At 46.7% G+C, this 25,437-nt stretch overlaps 1 protein-coding gene across 1 annotated transcript in view; it reads right to left on the bottom strand.

Moving 5' to 3' along the window:
- Positions 1-405: 405 nt before the first annotated feature.
- The window catches only part of NRSN1 (neurensin 1), a 140,186-nt gene continuing 115,154 nt past the window's right edge, over positions 406-25,437 (bottom strand). The window contains exon 3 of the mRNA XM_069218771.1: positions 406-3,750. Within this exon, the coding sequence (XP_069074872.1) occupies positions 3,352-3,750 (399 nt within the window). The 3' untranslated portion in view covers positions 406-3,351. The remainder of the gene's footprint in view (positions 3,751-25,437) is intronic.

Genomic DNA, 25,437 nt, shown 5'->3' with positions numbered 1-25,437 from the left:
GGAATGCCTTGAAGGTGCCACCTACATTGGCAGATGAATCCCCCTAACACAAGTCCTCCATTCCCCTCTACAGGTCTTGTGTGGTTCCATTTTGGGCCAGGTACACCTTTGTTCGTTTGCTGTTTCAATGCATAGGCATGTCACTGTCTTGACATCTCCGGCAGCGTTTATTTCGAGGGCAGCACTGCGGCCGCTTTAACTTCGTCTGGTGACATTATCACGCTGAACAATGGAATGCAGACTCCCTCTGTAGCAGCTGTCAGCTTTCATTAAGTATGAGCATAAAACACCCTGCCTGCGCGGCGACATGAACGCTGAGCCTTTCTCTAGTGAGGAATAAACCCACGCTGGAGGGAGCAGATGCTTGACGGGCTTCAACAAAAAGCAAGACAAAAAACAATCACGTTTGATTCCTTCATAAATTTTATTTAATCCATTCAAAAAATAGACAGTACTATAAGGTGGCACATTTTTGCTTATGCAAATCTACAGCTGAAGGTGAGAAAGGGTAACGTCATTTGTTAATTGCTTAATTTGTTTTGAAAGGGAAAGACACTCAGGGCCGGCCTTATGGCGGTGCGAGCGGTGTGGCGGCACCAGGTGCTGTCCTGGATTGGGTAGCGCTGACCTCAGGGGGACGCTGTGTTTAGCATTAACTTAGGAAACTTACGATTTAAAAGCACCTGCTGAAAAGTTCCTTGTTTTCCTGCTAGAGAGAGAGAGAGATGGGAGTTTTGTGTAGTGGCAGTTTTGACTCGCCATAAAGTAGCACAGAGAGTTAAAGTGCCTGCTGCAAAATACAAAACTATATTTTATGTGGCTAGCTGAGTGAATTAGTAAAGCCATCCTTTACAGGCGCTTTAAAACAAATGAATGTCTGTGAGAGAGGGGCTATGGAGAGATGAGGGGCACAGTTGCTGGGTGGTAGTGTGGGAATCCGAGGAGGTGGTCTTGGAGTGGGGGGTGCCGAAAAAGCCTGTTGTACAGGGCGCCAGCAGTGCTAAAGTCAGCCCTCACACTATAATGAGTTGGGATAGCCTTGGGTATACATCCAGACACATGTATTATCTATAAGGATACTCTTGTCTATTACCTAAAAAAATATAACATATGTTTTCAGTTGGCTTTTTCTTTCACTGGGTCCCGTCAGTACTTTTAAGGTCAACTGGAGAAGTGGGTACGGATAGAGGAAGCAGGTTAACTACGGAATATTTTTTGGGTCACTGCCCCCAAACATACATAAGTACTCACACAGTACTGCACCTTCACATGAAAACACACAAAATCTTTATACATCTGGCAAGAACAACACAAAGAAAACGAGTTTGTGCCTTAAAAACATCACTGAATTCAAATATAAGGATAACAAACCGAGAGCTTTGTGTTGGATTTTTTTTGTACTCCAAAAGCAGCACTACTACCAAATATTTTTCTCCAAAATGTTTCTGGGACTTTTTGAAGGAAACAACACCCAACCTACACAAAGGGTTTTAAATGGCATATGAAGTGCAGGAGTTCCGTGTTGGTGTTAGAGAAATTGCAGTAATAACACTTCTGTAGTACCGAATGTGTAGCCATTAATGTTAGAGAATTATATTATTTGCCTGGGAAATGCTGATGTAAAACTGTGAATTCCTGCTTGCCAGGTGGACGTGACATGTAGTCTCCCAAGAGGTGAAAAATGTGCACTACTCAAAATGCGGTCTACATTTTGTGGCCCTCAATCCAAATCCGGTACTTTGGCAGAGGCCAAGGAGGGACTCGGGACGTGCTGGAGCACATTTATGAAGGCCACTCCAGTAGTAGCAGTGGTCTTGGGCCCCTTAAAAGTTGGGCTGTGGTAACCCTGTCTAGAGCGAGGCAGTGAAGCTATAGGAGTGCATGCTAGTTCAGTACCAGATACTCTACAAAGGGACTTTGAGATGGGTTGGGAAACATTTGCATTTGCTGCATGTTTTCCACATAGCATGGGATCTTTAGTAAAGCCTTTAGGAAAACGAGAGACTAATACCCAGTTTTCCCAGCACACCCTGAAACTACAGTGCAGAGTGCATAAAAATAATGACATTTTCCTTGTGTGACTGGACCTCAGACACTCTTGCTGTCATCAAGCAAGACATTTCATAGTGCTTCTAAGTTACTTCCCCGAGGTAAACTGTACTTGCACTGACCTGACAGAGCCAACATAACACAAATCGAAAATTGTTGAAGTCTGGAATATTGAGTAAAGAATATTAATTGGCGACAATCTTGTGAGCAAAATATCGAAAACCAAAATAACGAAACACAGATCTGGAATTAGGTATAGAAAATCTATACATACTTACCTGTTGATATTTTGGCCACTAAATTGTGGCCACTTAATGTTCTACACATGATATTCTGGATCTCCGCCATCTACAATAACACTCGAGCAGGGAGATACCAGAGCCATGTCCAGAATAAAAAAGACACTTTTTATTCCAAGACATGTCTATGTAGAAACAGAAAGAAGACTTTGAAAATTCCTCTTTTATTCCTGATCTGGACTCAGTTTTCATTTCAGAGGCACGAATAAGACGTATTGCTTCAAGTCTTTGGGTAGGGTTGCTGCTATAAAGGTAAGCAAAATACTTTGTCACCGACTGATTTGAGCTCAGAAGAGCACAGTCAATAAGGCGTTTTAAATGCTTTTACACAATTTTTCAGTTTACATTTGGTTCACACTACTTATAATCCCACTATCTTTTATTATCTGGGGCATCCTGTAAAGGGCTTCATTAGGCACACAATAATCAAGCTGATTTTGCCCCATGGGTTGAGGCTTACTGAACCAAGAAAGAAGGAAACAGATTACTTTCTCATTTAATTAATGGAACTCGAGATGTCAAATTATTTTGGCTAGTTTTGTTAAATGCAAACTTTCCCAGGAAAAATCTCCACACTTCTGCACAAGAATCTGAATTCCTGTTTTGTAAGGAAACGGACAACCGGTAACACACAATTTCAACATACGTTTTTCTTCAAACACCACGGGAAACAAAACAGATAGAATCATTAGGAATTTTACATTTAGAATGATCACTAGGAAATACTCAATCGCCAGACCTACCACTGAAACTGAAATCCTGAAGGAGAGTCACTAAAGTTGCCTAGTGAGACTTCCCTGACAACTAGCATTCAATGCGAACTCTGTCAGAACCAACTCAACGCCCCTCTCTGGTACCCGGCAACTGACCAGCTCTGCAAACCACATAAAGATGTCTGCTTGCTTTCAAACAGCGATACTTGCACTGCAAAATATTACTGTGATATGACAAAGGGGGCTGATCTTTTAAAGAAAACCACAATTACTTTAGATCAGAAGAAAGGTCAGGTTTCAGAGGAAGGTTGGACATTTTGAACTTTAGACAGGGTGACGGGGATCTTTGAGTCTCCTGGGGCTGGAGACTTGGTCACTGGTTGTGCATGAGCTTTCATGTCTGCTATTCTCTCTTTAAACCGTTGCTGAAGGTACTTCTCTTCCTTGGAATAGCTTTTGGCGAAGGTCGACATTAGAAGGCAGGCTGCCATGACAGTTCCTCCGATGCAGAACAGGATCGCTCCCACCAGCTTACAGATGTCAAGTGCACTGTTGAACTGAACTGCATGGCTATCCACGACAATGAAATCTTCTTCGCCAAATGCCTCGATTTTAGACGGTACGAGAAATCCCACAGTAAGTACTGTTAGCCCGACTAGCATGAAGACAGTCCCTGATATGAGCCCGACCTAGAAACAAAAATGTAAACAATTAATGCAAGAAACATTATTACAATACAATTCTTTTGATGCCCTGGACCATAAGTATTTTTACATAAAACAATACTGCTTTTAACAGAATAACTAACTCCTTCACAATTAGGTGGTGGACTTAGTTGGAATGAAAACCGTCAAAGTTTCCCATTTTAGGGAGTCCGATCTTATTTCAGTGTACCCTCAGTTGTTTTGCTTTCTCTGGATTCTCCTTTGACCTTAGCTTTGACGGGCTTAGCTGCGCTGCAGCTTACAACTGTGTGACTTTTGTTCAAAGGTAAAAGAAGAACATCTTTTGTAAAAAAATAAAAACTCACCTGCTTCTGTCCAAAACACAAATGCCATTCCTATATCCTCAGTTACAAACCCCACTTGAACCTGAAGTCATTACACCAGCAGATACACTCCTGTGCCCCTGTTTAGATGGTAAAACATTCTTTCATCTCCAAAGCCAACTGCTAATAAAAGTGAGGCCCACCAAAGGTCAGGAATAATGCTGTCTAATAGACGCTTTCATTCTGATATACAGTGGACACATGTAACACGCTTGATACATGTATGCTCCTAAACACCAGTGTGCTTCTTTTAAGTTGCATTAGAAAGAAATGCTATTTCTCCGCACTTGCTATTTTCTCCAAATGCAGACAGATTTTACCAGTCAAGAGACAGCTACATATACCAACAGATAGCTACTTCTGATATAAATCTCACTGATTTAGGTATACATTTTATGCTGTGCTAGTGATTTCTATACGAATTATAATGCAGGGACCACTTCAATAAGAAAGGTTTTTGGTGACTGGTCCTCATGTTTGCTGCCAAGGTATGTTGTGGGTGTTTTATCAGTGAACCCATTAGATTCGAGGGTGGCCGAGGTTGTGCCAACGGAGTCAGGGTATATTTACAGGTCGAGTAGTGGCAGACGCTAGAGGATGGATGGTGAAGCTGGACGCTGATTAACTGAAAGTCTATCAGTATGTGAGCGCCAAGAACTGTCTCGCAGCTGTGTCCCATGGAACAGGGCTATTGCCCTGCAATGTGGCTGGGGTTGGTAGAGGATTTTATCATCGTCGTGGAAATGTTCCTCATAGAAGCAAGGGAGAACACTGGGGGGCTGTAGGGCTGGATGGGCCAGCATTAGGGTTGTCTAGAATCAGAGGTAGTCAGAGGGCTCCCTGATGCCTTTGTTCTAGCTTGTCAGAACCAGCTTTAGATGGTGCAGAGACAAGGAAATCTGGGCCCTTATTGACAAACACTGGGAAATCTGGGGACCCCCGGCTGGGTTATTACTGAAAGCTGGGGACCTAATCTGTTAAAATGACTTAATTTTCTAAGCAGTCGAGGACCCCCTGAGGAGGCTTTGTGGACCCGCAGGGGTCCCTGGACCACGGGTTGGGAACCACTGGTCTATAACACAAAGACACGCAACCTTGTGCTACATTCCATTAGTGGTTCGTAGGCGTTCCCATGCGACTACTCATGGCTTTTGACACAGATCCCTGTCTAAAAACAATGGTAGACAGGGATTTGCACAATAATCCTGTGTCTCCTTGAAGCTGGCAAAATGAGGAGAAATGTTTCATTTCTCCTTGTTTTTTCAACTTTGCATGCGTGCTGCACTGTACTGCACACATGCAAAGTAGGAAATGCCTTAAAGCATAGATTTTGGTTTGAAAGGGGCCCCTTCCAACACAAAACCTATGTTTCCCACAACACAGACATTCTTGCACTATGGCACGTCTGTGTTGGCAACTGGCAGCAAAACGTGTACTAGTGCATGGAGAGAGCATATCAGCACCACATTTTAGTAGATAAGGTGCTGTTCTGCTCTCTCCCTTTCATGCAAAGCGGCAAATTTACTTGCTGCGCTGCGTTCCGTGACATCTACGTAAATCTGGGTCCCAGACTCTTTGGGCTCCCAACAAGGGCGAATCAAATTGATATAGATTTTAGAACCTGACTCCATTTTTAAATGTACTTACTCTTAGTCTGACTTTAGTTATTCTCCTTTAACAGCTTTAAATGAGGTATTTACACGTTTTTTATGCCACGAAGGCACGTTCCCTTTGAACAACTACATTTTCTCAATAGTTTAACAGCAGAATAAATTATGTGAGTCTGACCAAGCTGTTCTAATCTCAGGATTGTCCGGAACGCACACGAGATATAATGATGATATGTGCACAGAAGTGAAGCATATCAAGAACACTTGTTCTGGCTGGATTCTTCCTCTGCATTCCTGCCTTACTTGTCATTCATTATCAGTTAGATTACGTAGTGGGCAGTTTATTATATAAAAACTGAGATTTGACATTTCAGAGAAGTCTTCAGACTCGAGCTGTCCAGGACAAAGGTTTGGCCAATGGACCTGAAACTGAGTTTAGCTGAACTCTGCTAACAGAAAACCCATCCTCCCTGCCCTTCCAGCTAAAGGTCGGATACAACAGAGGCACTCTAATTATAACACTTCCCTTCCAGGCAATGTTAGTTTATTTTTCATGCTCTCAGAGTTGGAATAAGAGTGGGTTTGGGAATTAGGAAACTTAGTGCTGTGACGCAAGATATAAATGTTTGTTGTGTACATTTTCACAGAAACCTTGATAATAGCAATCCGCTTCATATGTTTCGTGGTCACAGCCCATGTCCGAATACTACAATAAGGCGGTCATTCTGACCCTGGCGGTCAAAGACCGCCAGGGCGGAGGACCGCGGGAGCACCGCCGACAGGCCGGCGGTGCTCCAATGGGGATTCCGACCGCGGCGGTAAAGCCGCGGTCGGACCGGCAACACTGGCGGTCTCCCGCCAGTGTACCGCCGCCCCATTGAATCCTCCAAGGCGGCGCAGCTTGCTGCGCCGCCGAGGGGATTCCGACCCCCCCTACCGCCATCCAGATCCCGGCGGTCGGATGGCGGTAGGGGGGGTCGCGGGGCCCCTGGGGGCCCCTGCAGTGCCCATGCCACTTGCATGGGCATTGCAGGGGCCCCCGTAAGAGGGCCCCTACAAGTATTTCACTGTCTGCTTGGCAGACAGTGAAATACGCGACGGGTGCAACTGCACCCGTCGCACAGCTTCCACTCCGCCGGCTCGATTCCGAGCCGGCTTCATCGTGGAAGCCTCTTTCCCGCTGGGCTGGCGGGCGGCCTGAAGGCGGCCGCCCGCCAGCCCAGCGGGAATGTCAGAATTACCGCCGCGGTCTTTCGACCGCGGAACGGTAACCTGACGGCGGGACTTTGGCGGGCGGCCTCCGCCGCCCGCCAAGGTCAGAATGAGGGCCTAAATGTTTATAAATATATATTGTGTCATTATTAGTACAGATGCTTGAGTGTGACATTCTAAGTACAAATGGTTGGTTTCCTGACTACTACAGTGTCCCTGGGCGAGGGACTGTTTAGTTTACCAGAAAACCCTCCTCTATCCGAGAAACGGGCAGTCTGCATGTCTGCAGTAAACTACATCCACTTTCCTCATGAACAGCACATTGAACTCAGTCCTTGTGTTATCTGGTTAAAGGGTTTAAACACTAGATTTATGGTATGTCCCTAAAATACGTAACAAAATGATGCCACCACATGAAACTCTTTAACCCGAGTTACAGAGTATGCTCTAATTGGGCTTCCTTTTGTCCAGAATTGAGACAACATCAGATCCAACTATACCTAGAGCTAGTACCCACCACTGACTTCCCAAAGAAAAGAGTGAAGCGCTCAGCCACTGGTGTAGTGAGAGCTAATAAACCAGTTCCACTTACCTTCTCTCATCACTTTGTTTATTTGCCTTGTGTAGGAAGTTGGCTCTGTATGTACTATTTCAAAGTAAGAAATAGCATGCACAGAGTCCAAGGGTTTCCCTTAGAGGTAAGATAGTGGCAAAAAGAGATAATTCTAATGCTCTATTTTGTGGTAGTGTGGTCGAGCAATAGGCTTATCAGAGGGTAGTGTTAAGCATTTGTTGTACACATACAGGCAATAAATGAGGAACACACACTCAAAGACAATTCCAGGCCAATAGGTTTTTATATAGAAAAATATATTTTCTTAGTTTATTTTAAGAACCACAGGTTCAAGATTTACAAACAATACTTTAAATGAAAGGTATTTCACTTAGGAACTTTAGGAACTTTGAATTAGTAAAATAGCATATACAGTTTTCACACAAATGGCAATAAGCTACTTTAAAACTGGACACTGCAATTTTCAACAGTTCCTGGGGGAGGTAAGTGTTTGTTAGTTTTGTAGGTAAATAAACCACCTACAGGGTTCAAAGTTTGGTCCAAGGTAGCCCACCGTTGGGGGTTCACGGCAACCCCAAAGTTACCACACCAGCAGCTCAGGGCCGGTCAGAGGTCAAAGTGGTGCCCAAAATGCATAGGCTTCAATGGAGAAGGGGGTGCCCCGGTTCCAGTCTGCCAGCAGGTAAGTACCCGCGTCTTCGGAGGGCAGAAGAGGGGGGTTTTGTAGGGCACCGGGGGGGACACAAGTCAGCACAGAAAGTACACCCTCAGCGGCACGGGGCGGCCAGGTGCAGTGTGCAAACAGGCGTCGGGTTTGCAATGTAGTCCAATGGGAGACCTAGGGGTCTCTTCAGCGAAGCAGGCAGGCAAGGGGGGAGCGCCTCGGGGGTCGCTTCTGCACTGGAGGTCGGATCCTTCAGGTCCTGGGGGCTGCGGGTGCAGTGTCTTTACCGGGCGTCGGGTTCTTTGAAGCAGGCAGTCGCGGTCAGGGGGAGCCTCTGGATTCCCTCTGCAGGCGTCGCTGTGGGGGCTCTGGGGGTTCAACTCTGGCTACCCACGGGCTCGCAGTCGCCAGGGAGCCCTCCCTGTAGTCTTTGTTCTCCACAAGTCGAGCCGGGGGCGTAGGGTACAGAGTGCAAATTCTCACGCTTCCGGCGGGAAACGTGTGTTCTTTCAAAGTTGCTTGTTTGTTGCAAAGATGCTTCTTTCCTGGAGCAGAGCCGCTGTCCTCTGGAGTTCTTGGTCCTTGTAGATGCAGGGTAGTCCTCTGAGGCGTCAGAGGTCGCTGGACCCTGTGGAACGCGTCGCCGGAGCAGTTCTTTTGAAGTGGGGAGACAGGCCGGTAGAGCTGGGGCCAAAGCAGTTGGTGTCTCCGTCTTCTCTGCAGGGTTTTTCAGCTCAGCAGTCCCCTTCATCTTAGGTTGCAGGAATCTGAGTTCCTAGGTTCTGGGGAGCCCCTAAATACTGAATTTAGGGGTGTGTTTAGGTCTGGGAGGTTAGTAGCCAATGGCTACTAGCCCTGAGGGTGGCTACACCCTCTTTGTGCCTCCTCCCTGAGGGGAGGGGGGCACATCCCTAATCCTATTGGGGAAATCCTCGATCTGCAGGATGGAAATTTTCTAAAAGTCAGAGTCACCTCAGCTCAGGACACCTTAGGGGCTGTCCTGACTGGCCAGTGACTCCTCCTTGTTTTTCTCATTATCTCCTCCGGCCATGCCGCAAAAAGTGGGGCCGTGGCCGGAGGGGGCGGGCAACTCCACTAGCTGGAGTGCCCTGGGGTGCTGTAACAAAGGGGGTGAGCCTTTGAGGCTCACCGCCAGGTGTTACAGTTCCTGCAGGGGGAGCTGTGAAGCACCTCCACCCAGTACAGGCTTTGTTACTAGCCACAGAGTGACAAAGGCACTCTCCCCCCATGTGGCCAGCAACATGTCTGGTGTGTGGCAGGCTGCTAAAACTAGTCAGCCCACACTGGTAGTCGGGTAAGGTTTCAGGGGGCATCTGTAAGATGCCCTCTGGGGTGTATTTCACAATAAAATGTACACTGGCATCATTGTGCATTTATTGTGCTGAGAAGTTTGATACCAAACTTCCCAGTTTTCAGTGTAGCCATTATGGTGCTGTGGAGTTCGTGCATGACAGACTCCCAGACCATATACTCTTATGGCTACCCTGCACTTACAATGTCTAAGGTTTTGCTTAGACACTGTAGGGGCATAGTGCTCATGCACTTATGCCCTCACCTATGGTATAGTGCACCCTGCATTAGGGCTGTATGGCCTGCTAAAGGGGTGACTTATCTATACCTATAGGCAGTGTGAGGTTGGCATGGCACCCTGAGGGGAGTGCCATGTCGACTTAGTCATTTTATCCCCACCAGCACACACAATCTGGCAGGCAGTGTGTCTGTGCTGAGTGAGGGGTCTCCAGGGTGGTATAAGACATGCTGCAGCCCTTAGAGACCTTCCCTGGCATCAGGGCCCTTGGTACCAGGGGTACCAGTAACAAGGGACTTACCTGGATGCCAGGGTGTGCCAATTATGGAAACAAAAGTACAGGTTAGGGAAAGAACACTGGTGCTGGGGCCTGGTTAGCAGGCCTCAGCACACTTTCAAATCATAACTTGGCATCAGCAAAGGCAAAAAGTCAGGGGGTAATCATGCCAAGGAGGCATTTCCTTACACCTTGCAATCAGAAAGGTGATAAAACCCCATAGGATTCACAAAGAGGACAGCATTGACCCTAGCCATCAGACGAATCAAGTGGCATGGTCCCTATTTCCATAAATTGTAGAGATATTAGGGCTAGGTTTAATGTGTACTGAGTGACACACCGTCTTTTAGTGAATACTGCATTTCATAATCCTGCTATCTGAATAGTCAAGGAACACATTTTCTGACTATTCCCTGGAGACTTCCTCGATCCTAGAAATACCACTGGCGACCTCCAGCATCAGGGAATAAAAAAAAACCTGGCAGTAACAAAGCTCTTGGGGCAGTGCACAGCTGCGTTTGGATATTTTCTTTTTGCTATGAAAAAGCTTCACCAGCGTTGTGTTTAGTAAGCCTTGTGAACCATTCCTAAAACTTCCAGAGACTTATGAGCAACTTAACTCAGCCCTGCAGCCATCTTTATTCCAACGCAGTGATGCCAGTCCATGACTCAAGTATGCTCGTCCTCTCCTGTAATATATACAAAATTCATAAATGCAGGACTTAATTTATAACAATAAGTTTCTGAATCATAATTGTAACAGTGGATACAAATAGTTTTTTTTCAAAAGTCCACTTGTCAAGGTAGGATAAAAACAAGTGGCTAAGCTGCCATGGTCTTTATAAGTAAGCTACAGCTTATCTTCATCAAGTAGACTGGGAAGTGCAATGGCACTTTACATTATGTGGTCTTCAACACTTGGGCCCTCATTCTGACCTTGGCGGGCGGCGGAGGCCGCCCGCCAAAGTCCCGCCGTCAGGTTACCGTTCCGCGGTCGAAAGACCGCGGCGGTAATTCTGACTTTCCCGCTGGGCTGGCGGGCGGTCGCCTTCAGGCCGCCCGCCAGCCCAGCGGGAAAGAGGTCGCCTTCAGGCCGCCCGCCAGCCCAGCGGGAAAGAGGCTTCCACGATGAAGCCGGCTCGGAATCGAGCCGGCGGAGTGGAAGCTGTGCGACGGGTGCAGTTGCACCCGTCGCGTATTTCACTGTCTGCGCAGCAGACAGTGAAATACATTTAGGGGCCCTCTTACGGGGGCCCCTGCAATGCCCATGCCAGTGGCATGGGCACTGCAGGGGCCCCCAGGGGCCCCGCGACCCCCCCTACCGCCATCCGGATCCCGGCGGTCGGACCGCCGGGATCTGGATGGCGGTAGGGGGGGTCGGAATCCCCTCGGCGGCGCAGCAAGCTGCGCCGCCTTGGAGGATTCAATGGGGCGGCGGTACACTGGCGGGAGACCGCCAGTGTTGCCGGTCCGACCGCGGCTTTACCGCCGCGGTCGGAATCCCCATTGGAGCACCGCCGGCCTGTCGGCGGTGCTCCCGCGGTCCTCCGCCCTGGCGGTCTTTGACCGCCAGGGTCAGAATGACCGCCTTGGGCTTTCGTTCTGGGCTGCCTCATTAGACGGGAACTCCTTTCATGTACTGCAAACGCAGAAACAAAGACAACAGTGTCCTTCCGAATCAGGGTTTACTGGAAATAATTCTGGCGATACTAGTGATATTGCTGGGGCAAGCATCATAAAACTTTGCTGAGGTCTCTTTTTCTGTAAATGTGTATGTCTGGTTAAGGCCAACTTTTATTGTTAATTTAAGGCACAGAAACATTGCAGATTAAAAGCCAGTACATTTGGACAATGGGCACTGCAATGTGTGAACAGCTATGCCATTCTTTCCTTTAGTTCAACGTTCTGGTTGACCCTCTGGTTTAAACTGCTCAGCCCAACATCACCAAGTCTACTGTTTCTCCATGTGTCTACTGTTGTTTCACTAAGAGGGCATGAGGCCCTGAGGTAGTGGTGCACCCAAAGTGTACTCTGATCTATAACACAGGGTTGCTATTTCCCTATAATTAAGCCATAGTGGAAAGCCTGACGAATGGTGGAAGCTGAGATTCTAAGGGGCAGACGTTTTTAACCAGGAACATTGGCGTGGAGCCCGTCAATCTAGTGAGTGAAAGATCTGCTCAGTTTTCCAGTAACTAGAGTCTGTCATTCCAACCTTGTCTATGTGTGTTGACATGTGGAATTTTCATGATACCTGTAACATGTGTATGTTGTGTGGAAGGGTGCACATGTATTATTTGTATTGTGCTCTTCCAGAGGACATGATGAATGCAACATAAGATAGAGGTTCAGTTTCATACTGCATTCATCGACTTGTCCGGATGAAGGGCTGGGAGGGCTTAAGCAAATCTGTATTCAGATGCTGGTAAGCTTGGCGCTGGGAGAAAAACATGACTGACCAAATTAGGTGTTGCTGTTTGGCAGCTCTGCTTACAGATCTGCCCAGGGAGATTCTAGGACGTTTAATCGACATGTGGAACATTGACACATGCATTGTGCTGGTGACTTCCCTGCAGTGAGATACAAATCATTTTTTTTGGTATCACACATGGGTCCCTTCACATGCTCTTCAACCGCCATTTTTTCTTCCTCTGGTCCGGTGTACTTATTTAGTTTTCCTTTATGCACTTCCCCCGAAATCTTCTGTATTGTCAGGAACGAGAGTAGAGGCCGTGGAACTAGGTAACAAAGTGTTTGGCTTCTGACCTACCACTGCATGCAGCGACCCACCTCCTTTTTCCCAATCTTTAACATTTTCTCTTCTTTCCTAATGTATAGAGGGCCAAGGCCTTTATAAAACAATGTTACAAAGTGATTAATCCTGTATTGCAGCTCCCGTCTTCCTATTTCGTATTTTAATGAAGGAGATGGGATTTTAGCAGCTGATAGCAGAAAGGACAGCGTGGCATGGAAGCAGACGAGTAGTAACGGTGTGGAACTCAAGATGATTACAGCAGTAAAATGCACGCATATCATCCACGGACGAGCTTTCCCTCTTCTTGGCATGTCTCTCTCGTCAAGTCTCTGGTAAAAAGCTTGAGGATATCAGCAGTCATCCCCTCTGTCATGCTCTGGGAGATGCCCTTATCTCACTTTGTGGAAAGCACTGAACGACAGACAAGCTTTGCTAGGCAAAAGTGACGCATTTTAACATGACAATTTTAGCATGACATAAGTTTTGATTGTCACCCGTTTCTTTTCATGTGAGCTGTATATGTTCTGGCTCTTTTAAACCACCTCTTTCAATTAGTCTGGAGTACGGAAGCAGCTGTACAGACACAGCTAGGAGAGAACCAGATCACCAAGTCTTGCTGTTTCCTCCAAGTCTGGGACCAAGCTTAGTTCATAAGATAAACCTGTAACTCTGCCCCTCTACTGTCCTTTAATGCAGTGACTGGCCCTAAATTCCAAAGTAAGACCCCATAATCTAACAATGTGTGGGGACGATTCAAGGAGCATAACCTTCTTGAAAGAAAAGGAAGTCTGCAGCCAGCTCGCCATGATCATCAATGAAATCTATCAAGGACTTGCTTTGACCCTCGAACAACTGGCCCACAGAAACATTGTGCCTTGAAGGTATGCCAGAACTGTAACCTTAAATTTGGAAGTTGTAATTCTATTATGCAGTGGGGCTCCAGGTACTGTGGATGCCCTTTTTTCTCTCAAGTATCAACTGATACCAGCCCCATAAGGGATCAGTGCCTGATATGTGTACAGGCAGATAGCAAACTGTGGGTACAAATTCCACACTTTTTGCGACATGCTTGTTATTGTGTGATGCCTCCTATATACTAATAGGTTGAATCACAAAATGCCCATTTGGAGACTGCTGCAAAACCACCTGCCTAATGAATAATAACTAAGCAGGCTACTATTTTGTGACTGCTTTGAACACAGTTGAACATAGGAGGTGATCTGCAAGGGACAGCAGGCCCCTATCCATGAATTCACTTTCCGAAAAGGTAACCATTTTTTTAAACAGCCAAGGTCTGCTTTAAAAAAAAAAAAAAGGTTTCCTGTTTGAGATGGCATCGGGGTAAGCACAGACCAGTGCCTTCCCCCGAGGCCACCAAACATGACTTTCAAAGTGAACAGCTTCCAATCACATATCTTAAATGTATGTCGTTGTTGTGAATTGCTATTCGCAGGTTACCTTAAATCCTTGTTGTGATCTTCCCCAAAACCTTTGCCTTCACCTCTCTTGTCTTCAGAACTTCACTTTTGTTGGCCTTAGGGCTCTGTGAACTTTACCACAGCTAACCAGTGCTGTAGTGCTTGTGCTCTTCTTAAAACATGGTAAAATTTACTTACACCTAACTGGCACATTTAATTTACTTACAATAATGTATCCAGGGCCCTTGAACTTTACATGTCTAGTCAGCCTTCAGCAATCACTGTGACACCCACTAAAGTAGCACTTTAAACATGCTTCAGGTTTGCAATTGCCGCTGTCTAAAGTTAGACATTTTCACTGCAACTCCACCCAGCCAACTCCCTGATGACGTCTCTTCCTCAGACACTGCCTGCTGCCTTGCCCGCTGAGCTTCACTTTCTCAGGATTTTTTTCTCCAAAATTTCTTCCAAGTCTAAAGGTAAGCAGAGACTGACCCAATCCACCTTGTGTATCCAACCCATGCTCAGCCTTAACTTTTGACTTTGCCTCTACCAGATACCCATACTTAGTGCAAAATAGTGCCTAAAAGATCATAACACTAAGAACTTTAAAAAAAAAACATAGCTCTGCTTCTACCGATTGGATGTAATTTGTTCTGGTGTCACTTTATTCATTACAAAAATATCTATACTTCTAAATTGGTTTGGGATTTTTCTTGTGTTGTGTTCTCTCTTTATTACTGGTTATGTGTCGCACAAATATCTTGCACATTGCCTCTACGTTAAGCTTGACTGCTTTTGTGCCAAGCCATCAGAGGGTTAAGCACAGATTAATTTAGTGACTTTTTTGGTTCACCTTGACAAGGACTGTGGTTGTTGCCTGAGTGAGACTTCCACTGCCCTTAACTAATAACCCAGCATCTTACAAAGGGGAGCACAGCTTTTATGTTCCTAACTAAATTCAATTGGGAGTGGGTTGCAAAAATACTTTTGGGAGTAAGAAAGCATTTCCAGGTTGAAAAATGGCATCCTTACAGTGACTGGAGGGAAAGCAGGCACATTTCCATCCCACTCAACTTGTCTCATTCGGATCTCGTATTGTAATGTAAAAGCCAGCTGGTGCCAACGGAAACAATTTTCAGGCTTTGATGTCAATTATCTGTACAGAAATAAGTAACAGTGCTTGACCAGGCACCTCTGCAACGCTATGCTGACGCCCTTCTCACACTGCAGAAAGTATCTTTTCAGGCAGACATGGTCTGAACCAGAGCAGGTTTAGCACACTTTAGGGGGTTCATTTACAAAGAAATGACGCAGCGTGGTGCTGCAAGCCAGCATGCAGTGCTTCGCAGCGTCATTTTGAAAGTGCAGGGATGCATTGTGTTAACAGAAATACTATGCATCTCTGTACTTTCCTCAGTGCTGGTGCGCAAACTGCTAACTAGCTCCAATGCAGGCACTCTTGCACCATGGTGCAAGGGTATCAGCGTTGCAGGGACGATTGTTTATGAGCAGAAAGGAAACTTTCTCTCACATAAACAATCATTAATGGCGTTCGTCTCTTTTTAGGTGTTCTGCAGAATGCAGCACACATAGAAAGAGGAGAAAACAGGGATAAGTAATGTTATTTCTCGCCATTGCGCCACTTTAACACCACCCCTGTGGTGGCGTAGGAATCTGACGCATTCCCAGCCTTTTAAATCTGGAAATGCATCATATTTCATAAGTGCTGCGTGGGAACACCCACAGCAACAACCCTGGAAGCCTTTCATGCAGTTATGCATGAAAAGGGGGCCATATTTACAACGCCATGAAAACCATGAAAAGCCACGCAAGGTGGCTTTGCATAGCATTGTAAATATGTACAGGCACATTGCGCCACTGAAGCATCCAAAAAAATTACGCTCCGTGGCACAGTGTGTCGCTAGGGACTTGTAAATGAGGCTCTATAGGCTGCTGTTTTAGTTTCTCTCTTCAAATCAATTCTCCACAAGCAACTCGAAAAGAAACCAGTGCGCAATTCTCAAGAGGAAGTATGAATAGATGGCTTTTCTCTTTTAACAGGCCATGTTTCCTTGTTTTCTAGGCTATACCACATTTTTTTCTTTCTTTGCAGATATACTTCTTTCGGAATGGCCACTCAGCACCATGCAGGCAGTGTCTCTTCTCTTCTGCTGGCCTATCGCACAACCACTAATGACCAAACCTCCTCCTCCAGAGAATGGAAGTCTGATGGGATGAAACACTGGTGGGGTACTCACACAACCCTTTATTGAAGTACAACAAGCCACCCTGGTCCTGTGCATAGGGTATTTCATTACAACTCACTGCCAGTGAAACAATGCAAGCTGCAGTCATAGTGATGAGGCATGACTCTTGAGATTCACTTAAAAGGCTTATTTATTCATACCCTGGTTACAGGTACACGTGTAGGAATATTGTAGGATGTATGCCGGCCACACCACCAGGAGCTAAGCAGTCACTGCTTGATCTCCAGACCCAGGTTCAACAAGTGCCCAGAGAGCCACATTTGCATCACACATGTACATTTCCCAAATCCATCATTTCTCAGGCTGAGCAGGTAAACAGAACACAAAAGTCATACGATGTAACAGGGGCGCTCTAGTCCTGAGGCGGTTGCAAAATGAAAGCGTGCAACTGACAAGTGAAATCAAAGATTACTGCTAAGACTAGAATTATTTAGGCAGAAAGAAAATGAGCAAGTCAACTTGATCTTATTTTTCTTTGGTTTGTTTTCCATGGTAATTCGTTGTAAGCATTTCTGTAGAAAGGTAAACCCATTGTCAGAGACTGTGTAATTTGATTGGAAAATTACGTTTGAATCTGCTGATTTCAGCCAAGAAGACTGTGGGCGATCTAAGAGAGAATTTAAAGGCACAGAAAGTTCTGTAGAGGGTTAAATACTCCATAACTCTTGCAATGTCTGGTTATGGCCATACCTGCAGTGAAAGAATCACCCACATTCTCTGAAATATATTTTCTCTTACTTTGTCAATCCCTTATAACTATTCCAGATTTACAGAACAGCCTAACTTTTAGAGGGAAGTAATGAAACAATAGAAAATAACTATGATTTTATGAAAGAGCAGCATAAGAACCAGAGTTACAATAAGCATATTCAGATTTAAAAGATGCCCCCTGTGGCCCACAAACCCACCAGGCAGACCCATTGTGTCTGCCTGTGAGTCGATATTGGAACCTCTTGCACAATACGTAGAGGTATTTCTGAAACCTTTCGTTAGTAACACCCATGCTTATGTCCGTGATTCAATGGATATGATTAATAAACGTGCAGGTCAGAGTTTTGACAAGGAAGTACAATTATTGGTCATCTTTGATATAGAGTCTCTTAATACTAAATTCTCCCAAGATGAGGTGATAGAAGTAATTAAAGGTGTTCTAAACTCTAGACCTCCACCGCATAAGGTGCCAACTGAATTTGTAAAAGCATTAGTTTCTCTTTGTCTTAAAAGAACGAGTTACTTACCTTCGGTAACGACTTTTCTGGTGGATACATTAGCTACCTGTGGATTCCTCACCTCATGAATACTCCCATGGCGCCAGCATTCGACGGAAATCTTCTTACTAGTCTCTGCACGTCGACGAGGACGTCACTGTCTCGCACGCGACGCCGCCTGACGTCATACAGGCAATAAGAGGTCCTCGACGACGTGCGGACGTCAGTACCAATCATTTTTTACGTGCATGAGAACAACCAGGCAATGCAATGAAAGAACAAAGCAACATCCATTATATTGTAAAAATACACCACATTGTATGAATAACTGTAAATCTTTTTATGTACATATATATATATATATATAAAACTCTCTCTTTTAAAATATATACACACACCAAGTATATACATAAAGATATATACACATATACCTATATATATATAAATATATTATATATATACATCTATTGCACCCTCAAAGATCAAGAGGAGCGCACTCAAGGATTACTTGGTAAGACCAGAAAGGCAACGGGGAGGCGGGTGGGACCGTGAGGAATCCACAGGTAGCTAATGTATCCACCAGAAAAGTCGTTACCGAAGGTAAGTAACTCGTTCTTCTGATGGATACAACTACCTGTGGATTCCTCACCTCATGAATAGAGTCCCAAAGCAGTACCACGCCCGGCGGTGGGTGCCTAAATGGTCAAACCAAGAAATCCTGCAGCACTGACCGTGCAAAATGGCCGTCCCTTCTAACCTCAGAATCTAAACAGTAATGTTTTGCAAAAGTGTGAAGGGACGACCAAGTTGCGGCCTTGCAGATGTCGACCACAGGAACACCTCTGGCTAAGGCCGAAGTGGCCGACTTAGCTCTGGTGGAATGAGCTCTAATGCCCTCAGGAGGATCCTTCTTTGCCAAAGAGTAACATATTTTAATGCAAAGAACAACCCACCTGGATAGTGTTCTCTTGTGGACTGCCTTTCCTCTCCTCTTGCCCACGTATCCAATAAACAGCTGATCCTCCAGCCTGAAATCCTTTGTTCTATCGATAAAGAAGCTCAACGCTCTCTTTGGGTCCAAACGGTGCAGTCTTTCTTCCTCTTTGGAAGGATGAGGCGGAGGATAGAACTTGGACAAAGTAATTGCCTGAGCCAAATGGAAGGGTGAAACAACCTTCGGGAGGAAAGCAGCCTTGGTCCTCAACACCACCTTATCCCCATAAAAAGTTGTATAAGGGGGTTTTACTGATAAGGCCTGCAACTCACTCACTCTCCTTGCTGATGTTATAGCTATCAGGAAGACTGTTTTTAAAACCAAATACCTCAAGGGGCAAGAATGCATAGGTTCAAAAGGGGACCCCATAAGGAAAGTCAGGACTAAGGACAAATCCCATTGCGGCATAACGAATGGCTTTGGAGGATATTGATTTAGAAGACCTTTCAAGAATCTGATAACAATAGGGGATTTAAATAAAGATGGTTGGTCTGGAAGACATATGAAGGCTGACAAGGCCGATAAATAACCTTTAATGGTAGCCACTGCACAACCTTTCTGCGCCAGAGATAGAGCAAAAGACAAAACGTCCGATAGATGAGCTTGTAAAGGATCAATCTGCCTCTCTCCACACCACGCAACAAATTTAGACCACCTATTAGCGTAGATAGATTTAGTGGAGTGTCGCCTGGCCGCTAATATAACATCCACTACCTCAGGCGGGAGAGAGAAGGAACTCAGGTTGCCCCGTTCAATCTCCAGGCATGTAGGTGCAGACTCTGGAGGTTGGGGTGTAGAACCTGCCCCTGCGACTGCAAGAGGAGGTCTGCCCTGAAAGGGAGACGGAGCGGCGGGCACGTTGAGAGTTGGAGAAGGTCGGAGTACCACACCCTCCTTGGCCAATCCGGAGCTATTAAGATTACTAGAGCCCGGTCTTGGCGAATCTTCAATACTCGAGGAATCAAGGGTATGGGAGGAAACGCGTAAAGCAACTGGCCGCACCAGGTCATTTGAAACGCGTCCCCCAACGCTTACTGCATCGGATACTGAAGGCTGCAGAACAACGGACAATGCGCGTTCTCTCCAGTGGCGAACAGATCTACCCGAGGAAACCCCCACTTCTGGAAGATTAAACGGACTTGATCTGGATGGAGACGCCACTCGTGGTCTGCCGAGAAGTGGCGACTGAGACTGTCCGCACGCACGTTCAAGACTCCGGCCAGATGGTTTGCTATCAAGCAAATCCGATGGTCCTTTGCCCAGGACCATAGTCGAAGAGCTTCTCTGCAGAGAAGGTACGACCCCACTCCTCCCTGCTTGTTTATGTACCACATTGTGGTAGTATTGTCCGTTAGGACCTGTACCGACTGACCACGAAGGGAAGGGAGGAAGGCCTTGAGAGCCAGACGCACAGCCCGTAACTCTAACAGATTGATGTGAAAAATCTGTTCCTCTGGAGACCAAAGACCTTTGATCTCCAGATCCCCCAGATGAGCTCCCCACCCTAGAGTGGAAGCATCCGTTATGACTGTGGCCACTGGTGGCGACTGCTGGAACGGTTTTCCTTGTGAAAGATTGTTGCTTGCAATCCACCACTTCAAATCCACAGCAGCATCTCTGGAGATCTTGACAGTACCCTCTAGATCCCCTCTGTGTTGAGACCACTGCCTTCGGAGGCACCACTGAAGAGCCCTCATGTGCCAGCGAGCATGCGTGACCAACAGAATGCAGGAGGCAAAAAGACCGAGCAGACGAAGGACCTTGAGGACTGGAACTACCGCTCCATTTCGAAACATTGGAACCAAATCCTGAATATCTTGAATCCGCTGAGGCGGAGGAAAGGCCCGACCCAATGTCGTATCCAGTACTGCCCCTATGAACAGGAGGCGCTGAGAGGGCTCCAGGTGAGATTTGGGCTCGTTCACCGAAAAGCCCAGGTCGAACAACAACTGGGTTGTTGACTGCAGATGACGCAACACAAGCTCCGGGGACTTGGCTTTGATCAACCAGTCGTCCAAGTAAGGGAATACTGCTATCCCCTTCCTTCTGAGCTCTGCCGCAACCACCGACATCACCTTCGTGAAGACTCGAGGTGCTGAAGTAAGACCAAACGGAAGGACCGCAAACTGGTAGTGTTGCGATCCCACCACAAACCGGAGATACTTCCTGTGTGACTTGAGTATCGGGATATGAAAGTAAGCATCCTGCAAGTCGACAGACACCATCCAGTCTTCCATGTTCAACGCCAAAAGCACCTGTGCTAGGGTCAGCATCTTGAACTTTTCCTGCTTGAGGAACCAATTCAAGATCCTCAGGTCCAGAATTGGTCTCAAACGACCATCCTTCTTGGGAATCAGGAAATACCTTGAGTAAACTCCTTGACCCCTTTCCTGCTCCGGGACCAACTCCACCGCGCCCTTTAAAAGGAGGACTTCTACCTCCTGTTCTAGCAACAGGAGGTGTTCTTGTGAACAATACGAAGGGCGGGGCGGGATGAGGGGCGGAAACTCCCGAAAGGGAAGGGTGTAGCCTTTTCCCACAACACTGAGAACCCAAGTGTCCGACGTAACAGTCTCCCATTTGGTGAGAAAATGCTGTAATCTTCCCCCTACAGGAGAGGAGTGAGTGGGAAATGGTGGAAGCCTAAGGCTGCTTCCCCTGCTGCACCCCGCCAGAGGATGAGGAAGAGGCAGAGTGCTGCTGAGAGGCTCCCCTGGTGCGGACCCTACCCCTCCCCCTAAAAGATCTATAGGGATGGGAAGAGGCAGGTTGCTGATATCTTCCCCGAAAGGAAGAGGAGGAAGAGCCACGCCCAAATCCACGAAACCTCCTGAAGAATCTGGAAGAGGCCGTGGAAGAAGGAGCTTGGAGTCCCAACGACTTTGCCGTGGCCCTGCTCTCCTTAAAACGTTCCAAGGCCGAATCAGCCTTAGCCCCAAACAGTTTGTCCCCATCAAACGGGAGATCCAACAATGTGGACTGTACATCTGCCGAAAAGCCCGAGTTACGGAGCCAGGCCTGTCTCCTTTCCACCACAGTTGTGCCCATTGCTCTGGCTACCGAGTCGGTGGTATCCAGTCCCGTCTGGATAATTTGGGTCGCAGCAGCCTGGGCATCAGAGACAAGATCCAAAAGACCCTGGGGAAGCTCTGTAAACGAAGAGGAGATGTCATCCATCAGAGCATGAATATACCTCCCCAGGATACAGGTCGCATTAGTGGCTTTTAACGCCAGACTGCAGGACGAAAAAATCTTCTTCGACTGCGCCTCTAGCTTTTTTGAGTCTCTGCCCCCAGGCACCGTCGGGAAAGAACCAGGCGCTGACTTGGACGAACAGGAGGCCTGCACAACCAAGCTCTCCGGCGTAGGGTGCCTAGATAGGAAACCAGGATCAGTTGGAGCCGTCCGATACCTCCTGGCCACGGCTCTGTGCACTGCTGGGGAAGATGCCGGCTTCTTCCACACCTCTAAGACCGGATCCAGCAGAGCGTCATTAAAAGGTAATAGAGGCTCCGCCGCGGCTGAGGCCGGATGCAACACCTCTGTCAAAAGGTTTTGTTTCGCCTCCACCACCGGCAAAGGCAGGTCCAAAAAACTAGCTGCCTTCCGTACCACTGTATGAAAGGAAGCAGCTTCCTCGGTATATTCCCCCGGGGACGAAAGGTCCCACTCAGGGGAAGTGTCCAGCCCACTGGCCGACTCCAGTCCACGCAGCCCATCACCCGAGTCCTCTAGCTCTCCTTCCTCTAGGGCTCGTTGGTACTCCTGCTCCTCTAGTACCCGGAGAGCACGCCTCCTTGAATGCAGTCGTTGCTCAATCCGCGGAGTCGACAACACCTCCGCCGAAGTCGGAGATCGGCGCCGATCTTCCGAAGCCACCGACGCCGCATCCGGCGCCACAGGTAACTTCGGCGCCGACTGAAGAGCAGATGAAACGGATGGACCCACCGGAGTCACAGGCCGAAATCTCGACGTCGACGGGATGGAAATCCCTGGGGCCAATCCCTCCGAAGCCATCGGAGCGGCAACCGGCACCGACACTGGCGCCGAGCCCACGTTCCCAAACGGGAGAAAGGGCATAAAGGGTGCCGGCCGAAGAGGCGCAGGATCACCCAAAGAAAAGGCCAAAGGCCCAGCCGGAGCACCCCCTGGAGCCATCTGTTGGAAGATGACATACATCGCATTCAAGAATGCGGAACTATCGGCTCCAGGGGTGGGAAAAGCCGGATACTGGGGTGCCTGACTCGGAGGCGACCCCGACGCCGGCCTCGGCGTCTGCGCCGGAGAAAACACCTGAGGCTCCAATACCTCAATCACCGACGCCTGTCCAGGCGAAGTTGGAGACGTCAGAGAGAGCAACGGCGTCGAAGGATGCGGCGTCACCGTGGGGCTGACCTCCCATGTCCTCCGGCGCCGATCCGGAGACCTGGAACGAGCCTCCATCGAATGACGCCGAGATTCTCTACGGCGCCGGGAGTCTCGATGACGCCGATGTCTTGGAGAAGACTTTTTCTTGTGATGCTTCTCCTTTGACTTGGCCATAAACAGCTTCGCCTCGCGTTCTTTAATGGCCTTCGGATTCATGTGCTGACACGAATCACAAGTCGAGACGTCGTGGTCGGAGCTCAAACACCAAAGGCAATCGGAATGAGGATCCGTCACCGACATCTTGCCTCCACACTCACGACAAGGCTTAAATCCAGACTTTCTCTGCGACATTATTTCCACAGAAAAAGAGTACGCAGCAAGATATACACTGTAACCGCAAGAGTAACAGTTGCTCCCTCGAAGATAACCGTTTCGAATGCACGGAAAAAAGGGAACTGACGTCCGCACGTCGTCGAGGACCTCTTATTGCCTGTATGACGTCAGACGGCGTCGCGTGCGAGACAGTGACGTCCTCGTCGACGTGCAGAGACTAGTAAGAAGATTTCCGTCGAATGCTGGCGCCATGGGAGTATTCATGAGGTGAGGAATCCACAGGTAGTTGTATCCATCAGAAATAACTACTTTAACTTGCACCTTCAGGTGAAAGGTGTAGCGATGGGGTGTAGCTTTGCTTTGGAAAAAGCAAATTAAGCCATGGACTGTTTTGAAAAGTGACGGATTTATGATAACATCAATCCATGTAAGACACAAATGATTCACTGGTTTAGCTTTACTGAAGATGTGTTTACGATATGGGAGGGCAGTAGGGAACAACTTCGGGCCTTCCATGAATAGCTTAATTAAATGGAATCCAGATTTGAAGTTTTCTGTGACCTATGATTCAGAGAGTATTAATTTTTTAGATCTCTGGCTTAGTCTAATGAAGGCAGGATTGAAGTAAGCTTTTATACCAAACTGACTGACAGAAACACTTTATTGCATTTTTCAAGTAACCACCCCAGGACTTTGAAGGAAAACCTTCCTTACGGACAGTTTCTCCGTATCCGGAGGAACTGCACGAATAAGGAAGACTATTTTTTAACTGCAGGACATCTGACCTCAAAACTGGTAAATAGGGGTTGCCCAAAAAAACTAGTGAGGGCAGCATGCAAAAGAGTATGGTTCACTCCGAGAGAGGAATTCTTTTTTTCCAAATGAGCGCACTAGAAATACATCTTTAAAATGCGTGATCACGTATAATTCGAAAGCGAATAGGGTAAGATCTATTATAGAAAGGAACCGGAAAATTGTGATCCCCCTAGGAATACCAAAGCCTCTGTTCTCATTTAGACGAGGACAAGATCTGAGAGATATTCTGGTCCATGCAACAAAAAATTTATAAAAATAAACAGGAAGGAACACAAATAGTTAAAATTTTCGAGCTGCAATAGAAAGAATTTAGGGCCTTATAACAACTTTGGAGGATGGTGTTAATCCGTCCCAAATGTGACGGATATACCACCTACCGTATTACGAGTCCATTATATCCTATGGAACTCGTAATACGGTAGGTGGTATATCCGTCACATTTGTGACGTATTAACACCGTCCTCCAAAGTTGTAATAAGGCCCTTAGTCTATTCCATAAAATGCCCATGTAACCTGATGTATATTGGTCAAACTAAACAGCTGGTTAAAGCACGTATTTTATAACAAATGTCAAGAATTTGATATGGAGTATGAGGGGGCCCTCTTGCAGAGCATTACTTGAACAAAGATCACACACAGGATGATATGGAGTGGTCAGTTCTGTTTGTAGTTAAATCAGGATTGAAAGAAAATGTCATTTCATTTGTGTTAGTTTAAATGGAAGCCCGATTTATTGAAAAATATGGCACAGCCAGGAGAGGTTTGAATGATGCTAATGAGATATTGTCTTTGCTTTGTAAATGAGAAGATTTGTCAAAAGGCTTTATTAATGCTACACTTTTTTCCTTTTTTTCCATTTTCTTTTAAGACTGTCAACGAAATGAGACCCTTTTTTTAAATGCTGATTGTTCCTTGTGGTGCTAGAGGTTGTATTTGTCCTGGGTATTTGTTAAGTAAATCCTCACTCTCAGTGAGTAGTACAATATAACACTGTTTTAAGATGGCCGCCATGTAGGCCTGTGGTTTCCCAGAGGTTTGCTGGTGGGAGGAGCCTATGTCATATGATCCTTTCCGCATGCAGTATGGCTGCTGTGGATACATTGTTTTCCTGCCACAAACGGAAGATGCCAGCTCCGACAGGGCGATTTGAGGAGACCTCCATGGTGAATATTTAGGTTCTTATAAGATACTTTCCACAAGCAGGTGGGCTACTGTGGTTACACTGTTTACCTGCTGAAGTCAGAAGATGCTTGCTCCCATAGGGCGAATAGTGGAGATTG

The sequence above is a fragment of the Pleurodeles waltl genome, chromosome 2_1 (genome assembly GCF_031143425.1).
Source record: "Pleurodeles waltl isolate 20211129_DDA chromosome 2_1, aPleWal1.hap1.20221129, whole genome shotgun sequence".
NCBI classification, from domain to species: domain Eukaryota; kingdom Metazoa; phylum Chordata; class Amphibia; order Caudata; family Salamandridae; genus Pleurodeles; species Pleurodeles waltl.
Note: the sequence above shows the minus strand (reverse complement) of the source record. Positions and strands in the feature narration are given on the sequence as shown.